Source organism: Geotrypetes seraphini, chromosome 1, assembly GCF_902459505.1.
Source record: "Geotrypetes seraphini chromosome 1, aGeoSer1.1, whole genome shotgun sequence".
Lineage (NCBI taxonomy): Eukaryota > Metazoa > Chordata > Amphibia > Gymnophiona > Dermophiidae > Geotrypetes > Geotrypetes seraphini.
Window position 1 is genome coordinate 342,515,542 of NC_047084.1, and position 21,846 is coordinate 342,537,387.

Genomic DNA, 21,846 nt, shown 5'->3' on the forward strand with positions numbered 1-21,846 from the left:
ACAAAATGAGCAGACAGATAAAGAAATGTTTTCGGAGATTAGGAAAACTGGGCAACAGTATAATAATGGGTGATTTCAATTACCTCAGATCGTATTGGAGAACAAGTAAGGTCACAATACCAATTTTACGAATACTCCTTACTCATTTATAACAAAACACCAAACCCCACAATAAGTTCAGGAGAAAAAGGCCTCAGATAGGCCTCATGGGCCTAAAACCCTCCCAACTGTTATTTGTAAAGGGCTTGTTTCATACAATTTTATTATTTCAAAAATGATTAAAGTTAGGCAAAAATAGCTCCCCCACAGAAAAAAAACTTCCTGCCAAACTGAACAGCAGCTATCATCAATCAAATATAATGTCACTTAGCTTTTTGTTAATGGCTGGCCGCTCTCCGTTCAAAATATGATGGCACTATCCCACGGTGTTTTCTTTCATCTACTTCACTTCAGACTTGAAGTCTAAAGTGGATCCACGCATTTAGACTTTAAGCCTGAAGGGAAGCAGATGAAAGAAACATCGTGGTACAGGGGAAGATATGATACAGATATTTAAATACTTGAAAGGTATTAATATAGAACCAAATCTTTTCCAGAGAAGGGAAAATGGTAAAACTAGAGGGCAAAACTTGAGGTTGCAGGGAGGAAGACTTAGGAGTAATGTTGCTAACTTTTTTTTCATAGAGAGGGTGGCGGATGCCTAGAATGTCCTCCCAAGGGAAGTGGTGGAGAGGAAACAGTGATGGAATTCAAAAAAACTTGGAATAAACAGAGGAACTTTAATTAGAAAATGAATGGTATAAATTAAAGAACTAATGTCGGTATTGGACAGACTTTAATGGTCTTTAATATACAGTATGGTGATTCAGTATAGGATGGTGTAGTACAGTACTTAGCTTAGGGTCTAAATAAAACTAAATAAGCGATTCATCAAACTAAAATAAAACTTGAAACTTGAATACTATATAGGATAGCTATATGTTGGCCATTGCGTTTGCTGACTCGACTATGGCTAGCTGTTTATCAGTAGAAAACTTTCAGTGCCTGTTAAGAGCCTGATGAGAACTGAATCCACTGCTGGAATGTAAACTCTTATCAGTGAAGCTAGTACATCTGTTGTTAAGACTAAGCAGTTTTTGACCAGAATTCTCATGACCCATTTTTCTCTCTTTATGGAAAATGTCTTGTTATATCCATTTTGTATAACCTAGAAATAATCTCATATTTTAGAAACATGTATTAGTTTCATATTTTGGGAACATGTAACATCCTGAGTGTGTTTAGGAGGTAAACATCACGTAAGAATGTTACTATAAGAAAAACCCCTTAGTACGGTTATGTTTGAAGTTCATCTTTAGGGTAACGAGCTCTTACAGCTGCAGAACCCTCCCGTGAGCTCTTCCAGTCAGTGTTTTAGAGCTTCTCGGTCTTTGCTAGAGAGGATAGAAGATGCAGCCTGTTTGTCAAGGTGATGTATTGTTTCTTTTCTTTCTAAATACTCTGCCATTTCTTTTGTTTACCAATCTTATCAATAAATGTTATATTCAGTTGTAAGAAGAAACTAGTGTGGACTATTCTGTTTTATCCTAAAATGTCAATGGGCTATGGAACTGTTTTACCCTGGCTTGTTGCCCCTCTTACAGCCAGGCAGAATACCTAGCCTGTTGCCCCCCCCCCCACCACCCCACACCCCCTTTTATGGTCAGGCTGGGGAGGGCATCAATGGGAACTCCACTAATTTGGAACATGAGGACATTAATGGCCAGACTTTACAATAGATATCCTGCAAACAACGGGATGGTTGGATAGGCTGGAGTGAGCTTGGATGTCAACTTCAGCAGTTGGAACCTGAGACAATACCAGGTGAACTTTACAGTCTATGGCCCAGAAATATCAACGAAAAGAGATAATTTAATCATGTATTTTTAATGAGCACAACTATTGGGCAGACTGGTCTTTATCTGCCATAATTTACTTTGTTTACTATTTAAGATACATTATAGTCCAAATGCTATTCATTATGAAATAAGTCCTTGCTTGTCTGTGATCGGTAGTATGGAATGGTGCTACCTTTTGGGTTTTTGCCAGGAACTTATGACCTGGATTGGCCACTGTGGAAATAGGATAGTGGGGGGTGATCCAAGATGGCTGGGACTGAAGCTGTGCAGATGCCCTGGGATTTTCACATCTTAAAGCTAATTTCTTGGATATTTTGGTGCGCCGTTGTGAGCAAATTGCCTAAAAATGCCGAAGAGGAGAGGCAAGAGCGTTGCTGGGGCCTCGCAGCGCTCTGGGATCCCCCTCTTTCGCTACAATTGATGCGTACCTGAGACGCCTTCAGAATGACCCGTTGATGTTGGAGCCTCGCCCGCTGGAGCCGCAGGCAGTAAGCAGAGCCACTACGGATCTCCCTGGGCCAGATACAACTTTGAGCCCTGACCTTAGAGCTCCGCCTCCACAGCTCCAGTGTTCCAGCTCACCTCGGGGTCAGAACGTGACAAGAAAAGCTGCATCTCTGTTCCAGGAGGCTGAAAGCTCTAGCATGGTGAGCGTGGACTCGGTCCCATCCCTGACGGAGGTGAGCCCGAAGATTCCTGAGCAACTATCACCGGAGGAAGTTGAGCAACCTCAAAAGCAGGAGAGCAGCAAGCTGTGGGATTTGCGGGTGAGCAAATAGTAGCTACGCCTTTACAATCCTTTACTATGTTGAAGCCAACCGAAGTGACACTAGATTCCCTCTGGGATTTAATGATAACACTAGGGAAATCTTTAATACCGCAAACACAGGCATTGGAGCTTAAAATAAACAAACACAGTGAAGAAATAAGAGCATTGAAACAAGAAATGACTTTCTTTAAAACCCAAGGAGACAAATTGGATAAAGACCTGATAGATATTTGTCGTGTTCAAGACACATTAATTAGAGACAATATTTACCTAAGAAGAAAATCTGAGACTAGGGAATAACTCCTGTAACAATAATTTGAGATTTATAAATTTTCCGAAACTGTATACTTCATCACCTAGGGAGATTTATAAAGAGATATTTCTTGGAAATACTGGAGATAGCAGAAGAATTAGTACCGCCCTGTACACAAGTATATTACCTACCAACTAAACTCCAACAGCCAGAGCAAGAGGAAGAAAAATTAAATGTTACAGACATTTTGGAGAAATCTGACAGTGAATTAGTTCAACCTTCTACTTTATTGGTAGCATTACTGTCAGATAAGATATGGATTTTGAAGTTATTTTTCAAAAATAGAATGAAAGATTTCCTGGGTCTCCGCATACAAATATTTCCAGATGTTTCTCGTGAAACCCAGAAACGTAGAAAGCAATTTTTACTTCTAAAACCAGGAGTCATTTCGATTGGTGGAACTTTTTTATTTTTTCTTTAGTACCCATGTAAATGCTTAGTTAATTTTGGTTCTGTTAAATATGTGTTTTTTGAACCCGCACAATTGACAGCTTTTATATCTTCTAGACGTCTTGAGGGGAGTCATAACTAGAACATAGTTTTATAATTTGGTCATTCTTCCAGCATTCTAGTCAACTTTGTTTGCTTTTAATAGTTACCTGATAGAGGAATAGTCTGCTTTATTTTATTCTTGGATCCTGCTTCTGTTTTTGTGGACTTTAGAAGAATAATTGATCTTTTTCATTTCTTAAGTAAATGAATGTATCCTTGTTTTAATTTGTTATAGACTATTATCCTTTTTTTTCTGTACAAGAGTTAATTCTTGGCTAATTATTGTAAATCTTATAAAAAAAAAAAAAAAGAAATAGGATAGTGGGCAAGATGGACCTAGTATTATCATTATTTTAGGTATTTATATACCGCCTATCAGTTATCTAAGCGGTATGACTATTCTTATACTCTTATGTAATAAGAATTATTTTTAATCATGCAGCATGAGGCTGTATATTCATGCAATGCTTAAATTTTTTGTGTAAATAAATTCCATTAATCCATTCTTAATGTCACGTGCAATTTTTCTGTCTAGAAGATATTATCACAGATGCTTGGTTTTGCATTTCTCAAAACTGTGAATTTGTGCCTGTAAAGTTAACATGCTTCTTCTCCACAACAAAAATGTAACAGAATATACATAGGGCTCCTTTTATCAAGCCGCACTAGTGGTTTAACATGCATAATACCGCGCGCTAAACTGCCGGCCATGCTAGCCGCTAACGCCTTCCTTGAACAGGCAGTAGTTTTTAGGTCAGCGTGGGGGTTAACGCATGATGAAAAGTCACGCACGTTAACCCCGCTAGCGCGGCTTGATAAAAGGAGCCCATAGTTAAGAAAAAGAACTTAGCCCATTGTTCCTTTGCAAATCAATGTAAATGACTAGTGTTTTAAATTGATTTGATTTAAATCAAATACACCCTGATATTAACAGCCTCTTTTACAAAGCCGCGCAGCAACAGCCCCGAAGCCCTTTGAATCTCTATGGGCTTTGGGCCGCTAGCGTGGCTTTGTAAAACAGGCCGTAAGTAACAGTTTCTAACTACTCTACCACATTGTTATGAATAGCCAGCCGCATTATTAGGATATAGTAGGACCATGAGCAACCGCTAAATTTGTCCTAAATGACTTCAAATTTTAACCATATCTTATCTACAAGATGTAAAACACATTCAGACTTGTGGAGACATGTTCTGATAAATGTGAATTTTTATCATAGTCTTATGGACCACCCTACTATCCAGTTTTCATATGATTAACCACTCAACATATAATGCAACACAATCACATGCTAACTTCTGTGACTAAGTTGTTTTTTTTTAGTATAAATGATTGACACATTAATAAATTTTGTGTAACTGTTCATGTGATTAACTGTCACATTAACAACTACCTGGTAATTAAATATTACTAAACCATTAATCTTTACTATCGTTTCCTTTCCTTCAAAGATGATCTGTGCCTGTCCTATGCTTTCTTGAATTCAGAATTCATACATTCTTTGTTGCTACCACCTCCATTGAAAGGCCAACCTTTATGTATAAGAGTATTTCCTTAGAATACTGCTGCCTGTCCACTTTCATCCTATACTCTCCAGAACTTCCTTTTTTTTGTTAGTTTAAGCTTTGATTTTATTTAAATTTGTTTTATTGAACCATAAATAAAATACAAAACATAAGTGATACACAACTCATGTACAATGCGTCTGGCTTCCTTTTAATTCAGAGGTCCAACTTCTAAGCATTTTTCTTGATGGCCATTCCTCTCCATATACATTGAAGCATCCTTTGGGTCATGGGTAGTTCAGCGCTAATCGGCAGCGATGCATGGTCCCTGTTATCTGTGCTTCTCTCTTCCACTGATTTGGTCTATCTCCCCCTGAGGTCGCCCACCATAAATCCTGCAGCATGACCTCTCTCCCACAAATTTCAGGCACTCAACCTTCCCCCCTTTCCTCCTGTTTCATGCAATTCAGCATTTGGCAACACCCCCCCTCCCACACACACACACACCAAATTCAACCCTCTTCCTCTCCTCCCTGTGCCCGTTTCCTCTCAGAATAGTACTCTACAGCAACTTTCCTTCTCCAGTGCCCATCCCCTCTCAAAATGGGATGATTCATTGTGGCCAGTTCATTGCAACTGCGATGAAATGTCCCAAGATGAACAGGCCACAATGAATCGTCCAATTCTGCATCCTTCTGGCTCTTGCCATCACCTTTTCTACCTATTCAACTATCTTAAAATCATCAGAAATGATCACCTGAAGTCTCACTTTGCTGATGTGCACAATACTTCATCCTATACTGTACCACTCCCCTGAGTGAGCCCGTATTCATGACCCCACATTTTCTTAAATTTTAGCTAAGATAGTCTAGAATATTTTTTAAGTTTCACTACCTCCCTTTTCATATTATCTAAACCATCCAGAGAATCCATCCAACTGCACACTTTGGTATCATCCGCAAAGAGGGAAATCCTCAGAGCGAAATCCATTTACCAGTATCATTTATCACCTAGTTTCTAACCAGGTCAGCCACTTTAGGGCACACACCAAGAGTGCTCAGTTTATTTATAAGTCAAATGCATGTCAAAGGCAATGCAGAAATCTAAGCATGCCAGGTCTAGTGCTCTTCTTCAATCCAGGTCTCTGATCACTCAGTCAAAGAAAATCAATCACATTTATCTGACAAGACCTACTTCTAATAAAACTATGGTGCGCTGGGTCCTGCAATACACTGGATTCCACTACTAGTTTACTGATCAGCAGAGCTGTGGCGTTGGTACCAAACCTTCAATTCCAACTTTTCTATTCTTCTACTGTCAAGACTCCGACTCCTGCTATATCAGGCTTTAAATATTCTGTACTGGATATAAAAAACTGGTAAATATGAGGAAAGTATGCTATAGTGGTTAGAGTTACAGCCTCGTCACCCTGAGGTTGTGGGTTCAAACCCTGCACTGCTCCTTGTGACACTGGGCAAGTCATTTAATCCTCCACTGCACCAGGTACATTAGATAGAATGTGAGCCCACTGGAACAGATATGGAAAATGCTTGAGTTCCTGATTTGTAACCCATTCTTAGCTCCTTTGGGAGGATGGGCTAAAATAATCAAATAAATAAATTGTTCTTTATTGGATCTAAAGGACAAAATGAAGTAAGAAGCTTTTATTTTGAAGCTGAAGTTGCAATTTGTTTATTTTTACTGACTCTGATTCCACCCAAAACTGCTTCCAACTCTTGACTCCACAGCCTTGCTTCACCACAGAGGTCAGATTAACTGGCCTGTAGTTTCCAAACTCCTCCTGTTTTTGTAATAAGGACCCACATATGCCCTTCTCCAATCCCCTGGGATTACACCCAACTCTAAAAGAAAAGGAAAAAAAAAATCACTGAAAGGATAAACCAGTGGAGCAGCAAGGTCCATCAGCAGATATGTGTCGGAGGTAAAATGTTTTAATAATATGGAGCAAGGCTGCGGGTTTCTGTCTTACTGCCCTCAGGATTTCCACAACAAATATGCATGAGAGAAATTTATAGGTGCTGGGTTTCCAAATATGCACATGTATCTCATTGGCTGCCTTTGGAGGCAAGAGTATTATTCAAATTTTCCTGTATCTGCTTTAAGCTAATATCGGGATTGTCTCGAGCTTACCTTTTTCCTCATTTTGTGTTGCAAAGACCATCAAGAGAAACTAGAAACTTCTACTTATTTGCTTATCCAAAAATTAATGGGTGTGGATATAAGACCTTCTTAGATAGGACCCTAGCATTTCAAGCTGGTAGGCAACAATCTTAGTTAGATAAATGTATTCAGCAAGCTATGTTATCCTATTACAGTTTTCGGAAATTAATTAAGACCACTTTGTTCGATAAGTTTATTACTTAGTGAGTTTTATTATTGAAATTCTATTTTACAAATATTTGTATTTTTTACTGTATTATTGTATTTCGCTGATTGTCCAGCTCTTTTTAGTGTAAACAGCCTAGAACTTTTGGTTATGGCGGTATAAAAGAATAAAGTTGTTATTATTATTATGTATGCTCATTGTGAATACCCTGAAAGCTCACAAAACGACAAACAGGACTTTAGAAAAACTTTTCAGGGGATCAGGAATCAACATAAAAATAGCTTAAGTATAATGAGAGATCACTGTAATCATGAACTGAAGTAAAGAAATCAAATCAGAAACTGCAAACATGAGCGATAAATTTAACTGTGTAGAAGTCAAATGCAGAAATGAGAACCTACCTTTCTAAAGGCTGCCATGAGAGGCGTTATTTTCCTGTTGTCTGCAGCATCTACATCAGCACCAGCTTGCACCAGTAACTGGACAACATCCAGGTGCCCACCATTTCCTGCCAGCCACAAGGGGGTGTTCCCTTTCTTATTACGCACATCAATATGAGCACCCCTGGAACAGCACAGCAATTTACTTTCACCGACTTGTCTTCCACTCATCCTTTACTGGATTTCTACGTTCTATAACAGGGGAAAGTCAATGCAACTTCTCAACTTTTTTTTTTTTTTTTGAAGCAGGACAGTGTCTAGCCTTTTATCTTGTGGGTTACTGCAATTTTGGGGGGAATATCTCCATCTCCTGGGTAGGGGTTGGGGGTGGCGCTAAAAAAAACCAGCACAATGGTAATCAAGAGGAGAAACCCCAAAGTTCCACCTTATAGGTCTAATTTAAGGAGAAGCGAGATAGAAGAACCACATTCAAATACTGTAATCTGTGAGTTGAAAGCATTTCAGAAATGTCATGAGAACAGGGAATTATGAGATTATGGCCGTAAACTCTAGAATAACAAGATTTGTTCCTTCACATGAGTACTGGATGCACTGAAAGCAATGAGAAGTAACATTGGAATCCCAGATAGCAGAAGGCTCTTTAGAAGCAGAAAAGTGAGGCTAGCAATCAATTGAGGTCTGACTCTGAACTACACAGCACTAGAGACTAACTAGTCAGCCCTGGTAAGAACATCAACTCTTATTTTTCTTGCAACTCTAATTTATATGGTGCTTTTTTTTTTTGTGGGGATGAGAGTAACAAATTATTAGTCTTGTTTAAACTGTGATCTTGCAAAGATGACTTTCCTGCCCGGCTTTTGGTTACAGATATTCAGCAAATTCACCCAAAGAACTAAGGCTTGGATTCTCTAAATGGCGCTGTTGGCAACCACTGATTCCGTGTCAATCGCACGACGGCGCAGTTTAGAAAATCGCACCTCCAGCAAAGGCAGGCACTGGACATGTAGGCCGGGATTTTCAAGGCCTATATTTCTGACGCCCACCTTTGAGGTGAATTGCACCTACTGGCGTCTAATGTCACTTCAAGTGTCAGCCACGCCTAAAGTAGAATTAGGTGCCTCCAATTTTTTAGGCGCCAGTAGGCGTCTTGACATTTTATTTAAGTACTGTTTGAAATGGCATTTCCCTCGCAACGTAGGTGACAGTAGGGCGATGTTTATCAAATTTCCCCCTAAGTACTGGTGCTGAATCTTTTTGTTTCAGTCTCTCCGAATATCCCTTATCTCCATAAGTACCTTGGCATTGTCTTTGACCATCAACTCAATTTCAATTGTCAAGTTGCTTCCACAATTCAATCTTGTTTCATAGCACTTCAACATTTTTGAGTGAAACACCCTTTTTTTGATCAAATGGCTTGTCTCTCAGCATTATACATCTTAGTCTTTGCATACTTAAGACTACTGTAACATTGTCTACGTATGTCTTATTAAAAGATTTCAGTCTGTGCAACATAGTCGCGCTGGCTTCTGCTTCTTTACAGAAATCACTTTAACATTTTAATTTAGACTCAGAATTCCCTCTTCTTATTTGCCCCCAGTTACCTCTCCTTTTAAATTATACCTTAGAATTACATTCCAGTGAAGGTGTTGACCTCTGTTGTACATTTGATCTAGTCTTTCGATCCCTTCCGTTTACTGTTCCCTTCTCAACTCCACCCATCACACAATTTTCTTCTGTACAGTCCCAGCCCTCTGGAATGCTCTTCCCATTCCTCTCCATTCAGAAACTTCATACCTGAACTTCTAAACTACTTTGAAAAAAACTCTTGCTTTGGCAAGCATATTATGGGTTGTTAACATGTGGAATCGAGGGTTTCACAGGGAGACTGAGGGTCCTTCCCTTTCCTTCGCTTTTCTCTCTTGTCCTGCCCTTTTGTTTTTGCTCTATGATGTTTAATGGATTTCTTTTCTCTCTTTCTAAATTACAGTTGGGTGCATTATCCCACTTAAGTAGTATACTAAGATACAAATAAATATTAATAATTTTAAAAAAGTTATCATCATCCACACAATTAATACAAAGCGGTTAATATTTAAAGAAATTTAAATGACCAGAAACAGCTCCTGGCTGTTTACATGGCTTGTCCGGGGCTAACTTGACGCATTCATCGGCACTTAGTTGGACAGTGCCACTGATAGCGCCTAAGCCGAAACCAGCTATTTTGTGGATGGCCTAGGGTGACATCAGCACTTTGCCAGTTAAGAGCCGATATCTGGTGCTTAACCACAAAGGGTAACCACATAAAACATAGTCCTATCTTTATACAGATAAGTGTTGAATATCATATGTAAGTTTTAAACAGCCAGGGCTTGGCATTGAATATCCAAGGAAAAAGCTGGTGTTAGCCAAAAAAAAAAAAAAAGCTGATCACTGCCAGCTGAATATCTACCCCAAAAGTTGTTTTTTAAAAAAACGGCCCAAGATATGTTGCATTTTACTAATTTGAAAAATACAGCATTGGCACTTAGTTTCTTTAGGTGATTTTATTGGACATGTAGTGTTCTTTCCTTTCAGTGTAAAAAAAAGTACAAAGTCAGTGCTGTGCAGCTGATATACCAAACCTTTGAATTTCAACTCTATTATTTTTCTACTGCTCGACAGCTCCTATTGATACTAGACTTTAAATATTTTATTCTAGATATATATATATATATATATATATATATATATACTGTATATCTCTTTGTCTTGGACCTAAAGTACTGGTAAATATAACTTACATTTACCATTACTTTAAATCCAAGTCAAAGAGATATAAAATGATAAATTTATCATGCATTATAATGCTGTAAGTTTTTATTTTGAAGTTGAATTCAGAGTTGGTACATTTACAGACTCTGACTCCACAACCCTACATAGGATAATGCACTTCATGGATTATTCATCAAACTGCCATACCTGCTAATGAGCAGCTCACAGAACTTATAGTGGCCCTTGTCCGCAGCAATGGTTAGAGCTGTGTCTCTTGAAGAAGGGACGGGAGGGGCATTAACATCAGCACCTTTGTCAAGAAGAACTCTGCCCACTTCAGCATACCCACCAGAAGCAGCTTCCATCAACGGTGTGAGACCAGTCTTATTGGAGAGAAAATAGAGGAAACGCAGATTTTTATTTCAAGTTATTTAAACAAGATCTGTCAGCCCTTCACCTGCAAATCTCACCACCCAACCGCCTTACCAAAACAGACATGAGGATAGGTCAGGGGTAGGCAATTCCGGTCCTCGAGAGCCGGAGCTGGGTCAGGTTTTCAGGATATCCATAATGAATATGTGTGAGATGGATTTGCATGCACTGCCTCCTTGAGATGCAAATCTATCTCATGCATATTTATTGTGGATATCCTGAAAACCTGACCTGGCTCCGGCTCTCGATGACTGGAATTGCCTACCCCTGAGATAGGTGCTTGAACACTTTTGTCACAAAGTAACAGCTTCAAAGCTAAGAATGAAATTAGAATGTTAACACAGTAGAATTGTAAATGATGGCAGATAAAGATCTGCAAAGTCCATCTCATCTGCCCAACAAAGGCTAAGCTAAACCCACCTCCCGGTGTAGGTTATAACCATTTATGCTTAACTACCGATTGGTAACGTGCCATCATGTCAACCACATACACTATATGTAGTCACTCAGAGAATAGTTAAGCTCTGGAACGCGTTGCCAGAGGTTGTGGTAAGAGCGGATAGCGTAGCTGGTTTTAAGAAAGGTTTGAACAATTTCCTGGAGGGAAAGTCCATAATCTGTTATTGAGAAAGACACGGGGGAAGCCACTGCTTGCCTTGGATCAGTACCATGGAATGTTGCTACTCTTTGGGTTTTGGCCAGGTACTAGGAACCTGAACTGGCCACCGTGAAAACGGCCTACTGGGCTTGATGGACCATTGGTCTGACCCGTAAGGCTACTCTTATGTTCTTATGTAATCTTGAGACAACATTTCATACCCTACCAGCTCCCGTAAGGGAGAAGACCAACCTTAAGCATTTCAAAGGCCTATTGAAGGATCATCTATTCAAAGAAGCTTTCAACAATTGATTTAATTTTTTCATAGTATCTCTCTGATTCAGGGGTAAGGAACTCCGGTCCTCGAGAGCCGTATTCCAGTCGGGTTTTCAGGATTTCCCCAATGAATATGCATTGAAAGCAGTGCATGCAAATAGATCTCATGCATACGCATTGGGGAAATCCTGAAAACCCGACTGGAATACAGCTCTCGAGGACCGGAGCTCCCTACCCCTGCTCTAATTCCTTCATTAAAACAAGTAGCAATGTTCCCTTTCCTTCTGCTTTCTCCTTATTTGGCTTTCGTTCCTATCTAATTTGTAGTTCCAACCCAATTTCCTTTTGTCTCATGTTTGGCTGTCACATTTGTCCCCCTTCAATATGTGATTTATTAGATGATGTTTCTTTTAAATTGTATTTCTTCCGTTAATGTCAATGGCATTGTTTTTATTTTACCTTGTAAACTCGCTTAGAAATTGGATAAGCAATTAAATCAAATTGTAATAAAAACTTGAAACTTCAAAAGTATTGCAAACAGTATTTAACTTGCTAATTTCAACATTAAGAAGTTTCCTCTCCCCTTTGAGACACACAGTACCCTTACTCGTAGCATATGATAAAGTAATATACAGTACACAGACTTGATCTTCATCTGTCTTTCGCCAGAAGACCATCTGGCACGGGCCTTAGTTCCCAACTACTTTTGTCTAACACAGGGGTCTCCAAAGTCCCTCCTCGAGGGCCGAATCCCGTCAGGTTTTCGGGATTTCCCCAATGAATATGCATGAGATCTATGTGCATGTACTGCTTTCAATGCATATTCATTGGAGAAATCCCGAAAACCTGACTGGATTTGGCCCTCGAGGAGGGACTTTGGAGACCCCTGGTCTAACAGAACACCTCAACAGCAATGTTTTGTTTCCATCCACCTATTTAGGCATCCCTTCTGCTTATCCCACCGGCTTTGAATCCCTTCACTACTTTTGAAGGCATTCAAAAAGATATGGCTTTAGAGCAGTGATCTCAAACTTGTGGTCCGCCAGGTACTATTTTGAGGACCTCAGTATTTTAAAGATTGATTCTTTATGGAAAACCTGTGCCTTAAGTGTCTGGCGGTTGCTTCCGGAGGTCACTGTAACCTTACGCAAGCGCTTTCCTGCGCCTGTACACAATTGTGAGGTAGAGTGGAGAGGATAATCGTATACAGACGCAGGAAAGCGCTTGCGTGAGGTTACAGCAGAGAGGCGGGCAGCATTCCAGTACATAAGGTAACCATTGGAGTCAGTGCAGCTTGTGCGCTTGTCCAGTGCTGGAGGAGGTGAGAGCTAAAGGCGGTTGCGGATGCAACCACTGGCCACTTAAGGCACACATTTTCCATAAAGAATCATTCTTTATAATACAGAGGGCCTCAAAATAGTTGGTCCAAAATCTTGTCTCTTGCAGTCGATACTTTGATAGTTTCTTACTTTCTGCATGTTGCACTGCTTTCAGCTGTGTATAGCTGAAATTATCTGAAGCAATTAAGGAAAGATTTATAAACTACAATGAGTTTTACCTCATGCAAAGTTGTCATTTCTTTAATAAGACATTAACTATTTTTTTCTGCGGCCCTCCAAGTACCTACAAATCCAAAATGTGGCCCTGCGAAGGGTTTGAGTTTGAGACCGCTGTTTTAAAGGGTACTACAAACTAAAGAAATATTCAACTCTGTAATATCTCAAATAGAAAGTACAATGGGCACAGAAGTAGAGCAGACAGGTCACCTGATTACTCTTGGCAACTGTTTTCTCAAAAGTGGTACACACAAATACATCTACATTATACCGATACAAGCAAGCAAATGCCTTTTGTTACACTGGGTTGGGAACACGAAAACACCCTGTATGAGAGAAAGTTAAATGTTTACTGAAAGTAGTTAATTATTATCATTTCTTCAAAACACAGGATAAAGTTTGCACTATATATTATTACAAATATACCAGCACTAGTGTCACATGTTCTGCATACAAATTTATCAGATAATATACAAGTAGAGGGCAAAGAGATTTGATATACAGTACTCCCCCGATATCCGCAGGGGTTCGCGCCCGTTAAGGCCCTAACGCACCTTTGTAAAAGGAGCCCTTAGTCTTTGTAATTTTTGATGGTGTTAAAAGATTAACTCACTTGTACCCATTCCATAGTACTCTGAATTTTGTAGACTTCAATCATATCTCCCCTGAGCCATCTCTTTTCCAAACTGAAGAGCCTAACCTCTTTAGTCTTTCTTCATACAAGAGAAGTTCCATCCCCTTTAATATCTTGGTTGCTGTTCTTTGAACCTTTTTTAATTCCAATATATCTTTTTTGAGATACGGCAACCAGAATTGAACGTAATACTCAAGGTCAGGTCGCACCAAGGAGTGATAGAGGCATTATAATATCCTTAGTCTTATTTACCATCCCTTTTCTAATAATTCATAGCATCTTGTTTGCTTTTCTTGCTGTCATTGTATATTGGGCGGAATGTTTCAGCGTACTGTCTATGATGACACCTAAATCTTTTTCTTGGGCTCTTACCCCCAAGGTGGACCCTAGCATTTGGTAACTATGATTTGGATTATTCTTCCTAATGTGCATCATATTACATTTGTCTACATTAAAATTCCTTTACCATTTGGATGCCCAGTCTTCCAATTTCCCAAAATCTGCCTGCAGACTTTCACAGTCCGCATGCACTTTAACACTTTGAACAGTTTAGTGTCATCTGCAAATTTAATCACCTCACTCATCGTTCCAATTTCCTGATCATTTATAAATATGGTAAATAGCACCAGTCCCAGTACTGATCCCTGTGGCACACCACTATTTACCCTTCTGCATTGAGAAAAATGGCTATTTAATCCTACTCTTTGTTTTCTGTCCAATAGCCAATTTCTAATCCACAACTAAACATTGCCTCCTAGCCCATGACTCTAATTTTTTCAGGAGCCTCTCAAACAACTTTGTCAATAGCTTTCTGAAAATACGCTATATCAGTTGCCTCTTCTTTATCCACACCTTCAAAGAAATGCAGCAAATTGGTGAGGCAAGACCTCCCTTGGCTGAACCCATGCTGACTCTATCCCACTAAACCATGTTATCATGCTTAACTATATGCTCCTCAAGTTTATTTTTTATAATGGTTTCAACTATTTTTCCCAGCACTGAAGTCAGGCTCTCTGATCTGTAATTTCCCAGATCCCTTTTTAAAACTTGGGTTACCATTAGCAACCTTCCATCTACAGGAACTACAGATGATTTTAGGTTGATAGGTTTGATAGATTTTAGGTTGACAGATGATATGTTACAGAACACTAACAGCAAGACCCAGACCACTAAGTTTGCCTTGTATTGTAAGTATAAATAAGGTTTGTTTGTTTTTTAACATGCAAGTGGGAAACTTTTGAACTTAAGGAAGAATGGCAGATCATGCTATGATGTTTGGACTGAGGTAGGAACTGGGATCCTTTTGGTTTTCCTCACCTTCGCTCTGTGTTCCACATTGGCTTTCCTATCAAGTAATAGGCTGACCACTTCGTTCCTTCCTTGAAAGCAGGCCAGAGTAAGGGCAGTGTTCCGATTGGTCTCTATCTGGGCATTGATGTCGGATCCCATGTCCAACAGCAGCTTAACAGCAGCAGTGTGTCCATTCATTGCCGCTAACATTAATGGAGAAATGCCCAACTTGCTACCCGTTCTGAAGAGAAGGAAAAACAGAGAAAAAAAAAAAAAAAGAGTTAAACTTTCAAATGAAGTCTTGGCAGGAAAAAGACAATTTAAAGCGCATTTCTACAGACAATGAAAGTAGCATCATAGCAACTAAGAAGTCCTTTCACTAAGCTGTGGTTACAAATGCCTTAGTACACCCTTACTCAGCTCATTCCCATGTGCTAAGGCCAATTTACTGTGGCAGTGGAAAAACACAATTTTCTACTTGCTTCATTAATGGCCGTGACGAATGTTTCCATTAGCACATGGCCATTTTTAAAAATTACTGTGGGGGCACTTAGCGTCACCTATTTTGTAGGTAAGAGCTTAACCAGTTAGTTATGGTGCAGTAAAGTAAGTGTGCGACTCGTACCTGGTCAGTGAAGGAATGCCAGCTCTTCACTCCTAAAAAAATTCAGAAAAATATTTGCCACAAAGTTAACACATACACACGCAAAAATGAATGTGTTTGAAGCTTTAGCGCATCCTACATTAGGACATGTTTGCTTTGTTAGGCAAGCGTTAATGCCTAATGCAGCTTAGTAAAAGGACCCCCTAAGGCTTTACTGAAACACAGACCTGGAATTCAGAGTGATGGACATATCCGCTCTGATAAAGGTCTAAAAATTGAATTTCACAACGATCAATTTCAGCACTAAAACATTAACATTACTCTATGAAAACAAAATTTTCTGACTTGAAATTACACAGGCACCATAAATACTTTTTATGATTTACATTTTCTTTAATTTAAAAAAAAAAATAAAACATTTAAAGACTGTAAATAATTAACTACAAGGCCCTTTTACTAAAGTCCAGTAAGCTTTTTGCATTTACCACATGTTGAGGGGAAAAAAAAAATAATGTAAAGTGCAAAGCCTGTGCAGTAAATGCAATAGGCATGCCCAGCATCAACCTAGCAATTACAGCACAGGGAAGACACTTACTGCAGAGGTACCATATTATATCACAGGAGAAGAGGGGGGGACTGCTTCTGCCCTGTACCACTATAGGACCAGGGACTGCCTGGCAGGTTAAGTCCAGTGGGAGGTTTGGATTTGTTTGCAGATGGTATTTTTCTTTCCTATAGAAAAGGCCAAAGACAATATTAGACCAAAACATATCATGGCTATTTCTCAGGATTAAAAATAAAGTTTTGAAAAACTGGAAGATGGCATCAGAGACCATCTTGCTGGGTTTGAGCTCCATGCAGACCTCTCTACTATGTTAGTTCATCGGTTCCTTGTTGCAATGGGCAAGAGAAGATCCATACAGACCCTTCTACTTCATTAGGCTCCTTCAGGGATTCAGTCAAAGCTTGAGGGATACATAGTCCTTCCCCTTTGGGATCTAACTCTGATCTCTTCTATGCAGCACACAGCACTACCACTGAGCTGTCAAAATGACCCAACAAGCCTTTCTATTAATCTACAGCTAATAAAAGATCAAGTCAAGGATGTATTTGTCCCATTACCTTTTAACTTATATTAAGGACTTCATTCTTCAGGTCCTATAAATAAACAAACAACTAACAACAATAATAATAATAATAAAAACAACAACCAAACAACAAAATCTCCCACCCCATAAAAGGTAGGGAATGTTAAGTCATCTCACATAAGAATAGCCTTACTAGGTCAGATCAGTGGTCCGTCTAGCCCAGTATCCTGTTTCCATAGTGGCCAATCCAGGTCACAAGTACTTGACAGAATCCCAAATAGTAGCAACATTGCATGCTACTGACGCAGGGGCTTCTCCCATGTCAGTCTCAATAACAGACCATGAACTTTTCCTCCAGGAACTTGTCCAAGCCTTTTTAAAATACTAGTTATGTTAACCGCTCTTACCATGTTCTCTGGCATTGCATTCCAGAGCTTAACTATTCTGCAAGTGAAAAAATAATTCCTTCTATTGGTTTTGAAAGTATTTCCCTGTAACTTCATTAAGTACCCCCTAGTCTTTGTAATTTTTGATGGAGTAAAAAATCAACCCACTTGTACCCACTCTACATCACTCAGGATTCTTTAGACTTCAATCATATCTCCTCTTAGTCATCTCTTTTCCAAGCTGAAGAACCTTAACCTCTTTAGCTTTTTCCTCATACGGGAGCAGTTCCATCCCCTTTATCGCTCTTCTTTGATCCTTTTCTAATTCTGTTATATCTTTTTTGAGATACGGTGACCTGAATTGAACACAATAATCAAGGTGAGGTCGTACCATGGAGCGATAAAGAGGCATTATAACATTCTTAGTATTATTTACCATCCCTTTTCTAATATTTCCGGATGTGGGTCCTCTCCACAAAAGTGGAAGTAAGGAAGAAGTATGGAATTACAGGCCAGTAATTCTGACTTCTTTAGTAAACAAATTAATGAAATGCTTTTAAAACAGAGAATGGTGAAGTTTCTGGAATCCTGTGGATTACAGGACTGGAGGCAACATGGATTCACTTGAGATAGGTCTTGTTAGACAAATCTGATCAATTTCTTTGACTGGGTGACCAAAGAATTGGATAGAAGGAGTGTGTTAGATGTGGAATATTTAGATTTTAGCAAAGCCTTTGATAGTGTTCCACACAGATGTCTAATAAATAAACTGAGTGCCCACAGGATGGATTCCAAAGTGACGAACTGGGGCAAGAACTGGTCGAGTGGAAGGTGACAGAGGGCATTGGTCAATGGAGATTGCTCTGAGGAAAGGGATGTTACCAGTGGTGTGCCTCAAGGTTCTGTTTTTGGGCTTGTTCTTTTTAACATTTTTATAAACAATATTACTGAAGGGCTGTCGGGTAAAATTTCCATCTTTGCAGATGATACCAAAATCTGCATTAGAGTAGACACTCAGGATGGTGTGAATAACATGAAGAAAGACCTGGTGAAGCTTGAAGAATGGTCTGAAATTTGGCAGCTAAAATTTAATGCTAAGAAATGCAAGGTCATGCATTTGGGATGCAAAAATCCGAGGCAACGGTACAGTTTAGGGGTGAAGAACTTATGTGTACGACAAAAGAGTGGGACTCGTATGTGAGATCTTAAGGTGGCTAAACAGGTTGAAAAGACGACAGCGAAAGCTAGAAGGATGCTAGGGTGCAGAGGAAGAGGTATGTCCAGTAGGCAATAGGAGGTATTGATGCATCTGTATAAGACTTTGGTGAGACCTCATTTAGAATATTGTGTGCAATTCTGGAGACCGCACCTTCAAAAAGATATAAAAAGGATGGAGATGTTCCAGAGGAAGGCTACTAAAATGGGGACAGACTTAAAGATCTCAATATGTATACTTTGGAGGAAAGGCAGGTAAGGGGAGATATGATAGAGACGTTTAAATACCTACGTGGCTTAAATGTGCATGAGGTGAGTCTCTCTCATTTGAAAGAAGCGCTGTAATGAGAGGCCATATGATTAAGTTAAGAGGTGATAAGTTGCTCAGGAGTAATTTAAGGAAATACTTTTTTTACAGAAAGGGTGGTAGATTCATGGAACACTCTTCCAGATGAGGTGGTAGAGACAGATACTGTGTCTGAATTCAAAAAAACGTGGTATAGGCATGTGGGATCTCTTAAGAGAGAGGAAGAGATACTGTGGATTACTGTGGATGGGCAAACTGGATCGGCCATTTGGCCTTTACCTACCATCATGTTTCTATGTTTCTACTCGGAGCTCAGGACCAAAACACTGAAGACACCAATTGTGGGGATCAGTGATGGAAATGGTCCTTTTGTACCAAGTGTAGCGTTTGAACCCACTAAATAGCTTAGACCTCTAAGGGAAATCCGACAACACTAAAGAACATCAACACTCCCGGCCTGAAAACAGGCTTGTCAAGGCCAGAAGACTCGAAAATGAAAAGGAAAAAAAATAAAAATTAATAAAGAAAATTAAGAGGGAAGGAAAATTAAAGAATATACTGAAGAAAATTAAACAAGGGAAGGCACAAAAATGTAAAAGCTTGACGTAATTTGGACTAAAGTTTGACACATTTTTTTGACTCCAAAAATTAACTAGTCAGCTCCGTGGAAAATGAAGAACCGATGGCCCTGCAAGCCAATGTCAGATGGGAAGGCACTGGTACATGTGCAGTACAGATGGTCTCGAGATTTCTAAAGATGTTAAAGTGACAGTACACTTTTGTACTGTCCGTACTGGGCTCTGTGGATGACATCACCACATGTGAGAATATACTACCTGCTTGTCCTGGGATAAAAATAAGAACAAGGGTCAGAGTATCATTCTGTCAATTCAAGTGATCATTTTACTTCTACATGGGTTAGCACAATATTATCAAGGTAATTAAGGACTTCAGAGTAAATGCTCTACCAATGAACATCTGGAATAGAGTGGTGACAAAATTAAATAATAAAATCTTGAATTAGAAGGAATCCCAAAGTGGGGGTTTTTTTGTTTTGTTTTTTAGAGAAAGAAGGAAAAGATAGATTAAGCCAAAGCTTTTACAAAGAAATAGACTCATCTAACAGATTACTTATTGCCTTTCATTTCTGCTATTTAAAAGCAGAATTAGTAAAATTTCCATTTTTATATCTTGTGCACTAAACCTGATTTATACTGTTAACCATAAAACAAACTCCCCTAGTGTGAATTATAAATATATAGTGTAATACTTATATTCTGCTTTTATTCAAAGCAGGTTACAGTACAACATATATAATTAAAACACAATACAGGTTTAAAATTGCATAAATATCACAAACATTAAAGCCCATATCTCATCTGGCAAAAAGATGATGCTTCAAGAGGTTTTTTTTTAATTGTCACGTCTTTTTGCTGCCAAAGAGACACTGGAAGCTTGTTACATTCTGTTAGTCCTGCACTTAAGAATGTACCTTACTACTTCGAAATACAATTGTTTCTGAGAGAGAACAGCCAAATCTGAAAGAGCTACAGAATGCAATGATGTTGATGGTACATAGGGCATTATCTCAGATTTGAGACGATAACTAATGAAGAAGGGGCCTGGAACTTCAGGGTCAGAACCAACAAGCTCACACATGAAGTGAAAAATATTTCTAAGAACAGTACCTGTAGTAAGAAAAACAAACAATTTTCAACTGAGACAAGAGCCTCAGAGATATTTATATTCAAAAGGATTCTGCATAGGAACATGGGTCTTACCACATGCTGGAGAGACTAAAAGTATACCAGGCAGGGAACTGTATCCAATTTAAAACATCCAGCTCTAGGAAAAGCCTAGTCAATATTCACTCTTGAATGATCAGCATTTCTTTAAACACTGGTGGCCAACAGCTGTATCTGAGCACGAACATAGCATATCTGGATATTTGGAGGCTTTCAAGGAGTTAACCAGGTATTGCAGATATTCAGAGACATTACCTGAATAGCTGCCCATTTAATTTAGACAGCCTTTTTGTTTTCGTAAGTTATCTGGATTGGTAGCCGAGTACTACAGCTGACTATCTGCATTGCCTGGGTAACTCGGCTCTGCCCACAGTAACCGGATAGTGCCATGACCGTCAACCCAAATATTCAGGGGTACTAGCCGGGTCTGTGCCTCTGAATATCAGGTTGGATAGTCTCTCCTACACAGCTTAACTAGTGCTGAAAATACATCATAGACCTAATATGACTAAGCATGGACATAAAACAAACGTGGCTAAGTGAAATAAATTGCTCATGAACTGAGTTCCTGCTGATGCGGTTTAGAAAATATGGAAAACTAAAAATGAATTAAGAGCTGTGTCTGTACGGGCAAGAGTAAATAAGATTGCCAATGATTTTGATCAACTGCTGTCTACGTGATAAAACCAATTGACCAATGGAAGTTTGCTATTTTTCCACAGCTGGAGTCAAGAGTTAGGAGGAAACATGCTGTTGATAAAGGGGCAAGTGACATGGTGTTTTCATTAACATAAGAACATAAGCATGGCCTCTGCCGGGTCAGACCAGGGGTCCATCGTGCCCAGCAGTCCGCTCCCGTGGCGGACCCCAGGTCCACGACCTGTAAGTGATCCTTTACCTAAAACGTGTATCCCCTATTCATTTAGTGTCCTGTAAAGTTACCCTCTATCTGTATCCTTCAATTCCCTTCACCTTCAGGAAATCATCCAATCCCTTTTTGAAACCCAGTATTGTACTCTGTCCTGTCACCTCTCCTGGGAGCGCATTCCAGGTGTCCGTCACCCTCTGAGTGAAGAAGAACTTCCTAGCATTCGTCTTGAAACTGTCTCCTTTCAGTTTTTCCGAATGCCCTCTTGTTTTTGTTGTCCCCGCTAGTCTGACAACAAAAACAAGAGGGCATTCAGAAAACAAAGACGTTTAAGATGCTGTTTTCCTCATCTGCGCAGAGTTACCTAGTAT

General features: G+C 39.3%; 1 protein-coding gene across 1 annotated transcript in view; it reads right to left on the reverse strand.

Annotated features, from left to right (window-relative positions):
- ANKRD17 (ankyrin repeat domain 17) overlaps positions 1 to 21,846 on the reverse strand; it is a 291,925-nt gene that overhangs the window by 68,470 nt on the left and 201,609 nt on the right. Inside the window, 3 exon segments of the mRNA XM_033961546.1 lie at positions 7,726 to 7,888; positions 10,684 to 10,859; positions 15,290 to 15,503. Coding sequence (XP_033817437.1) covers positions 7,726 to 7,888; positions 10,684 to 10,859; positions 15,290 to 15,503 — 553 coding nt within the window.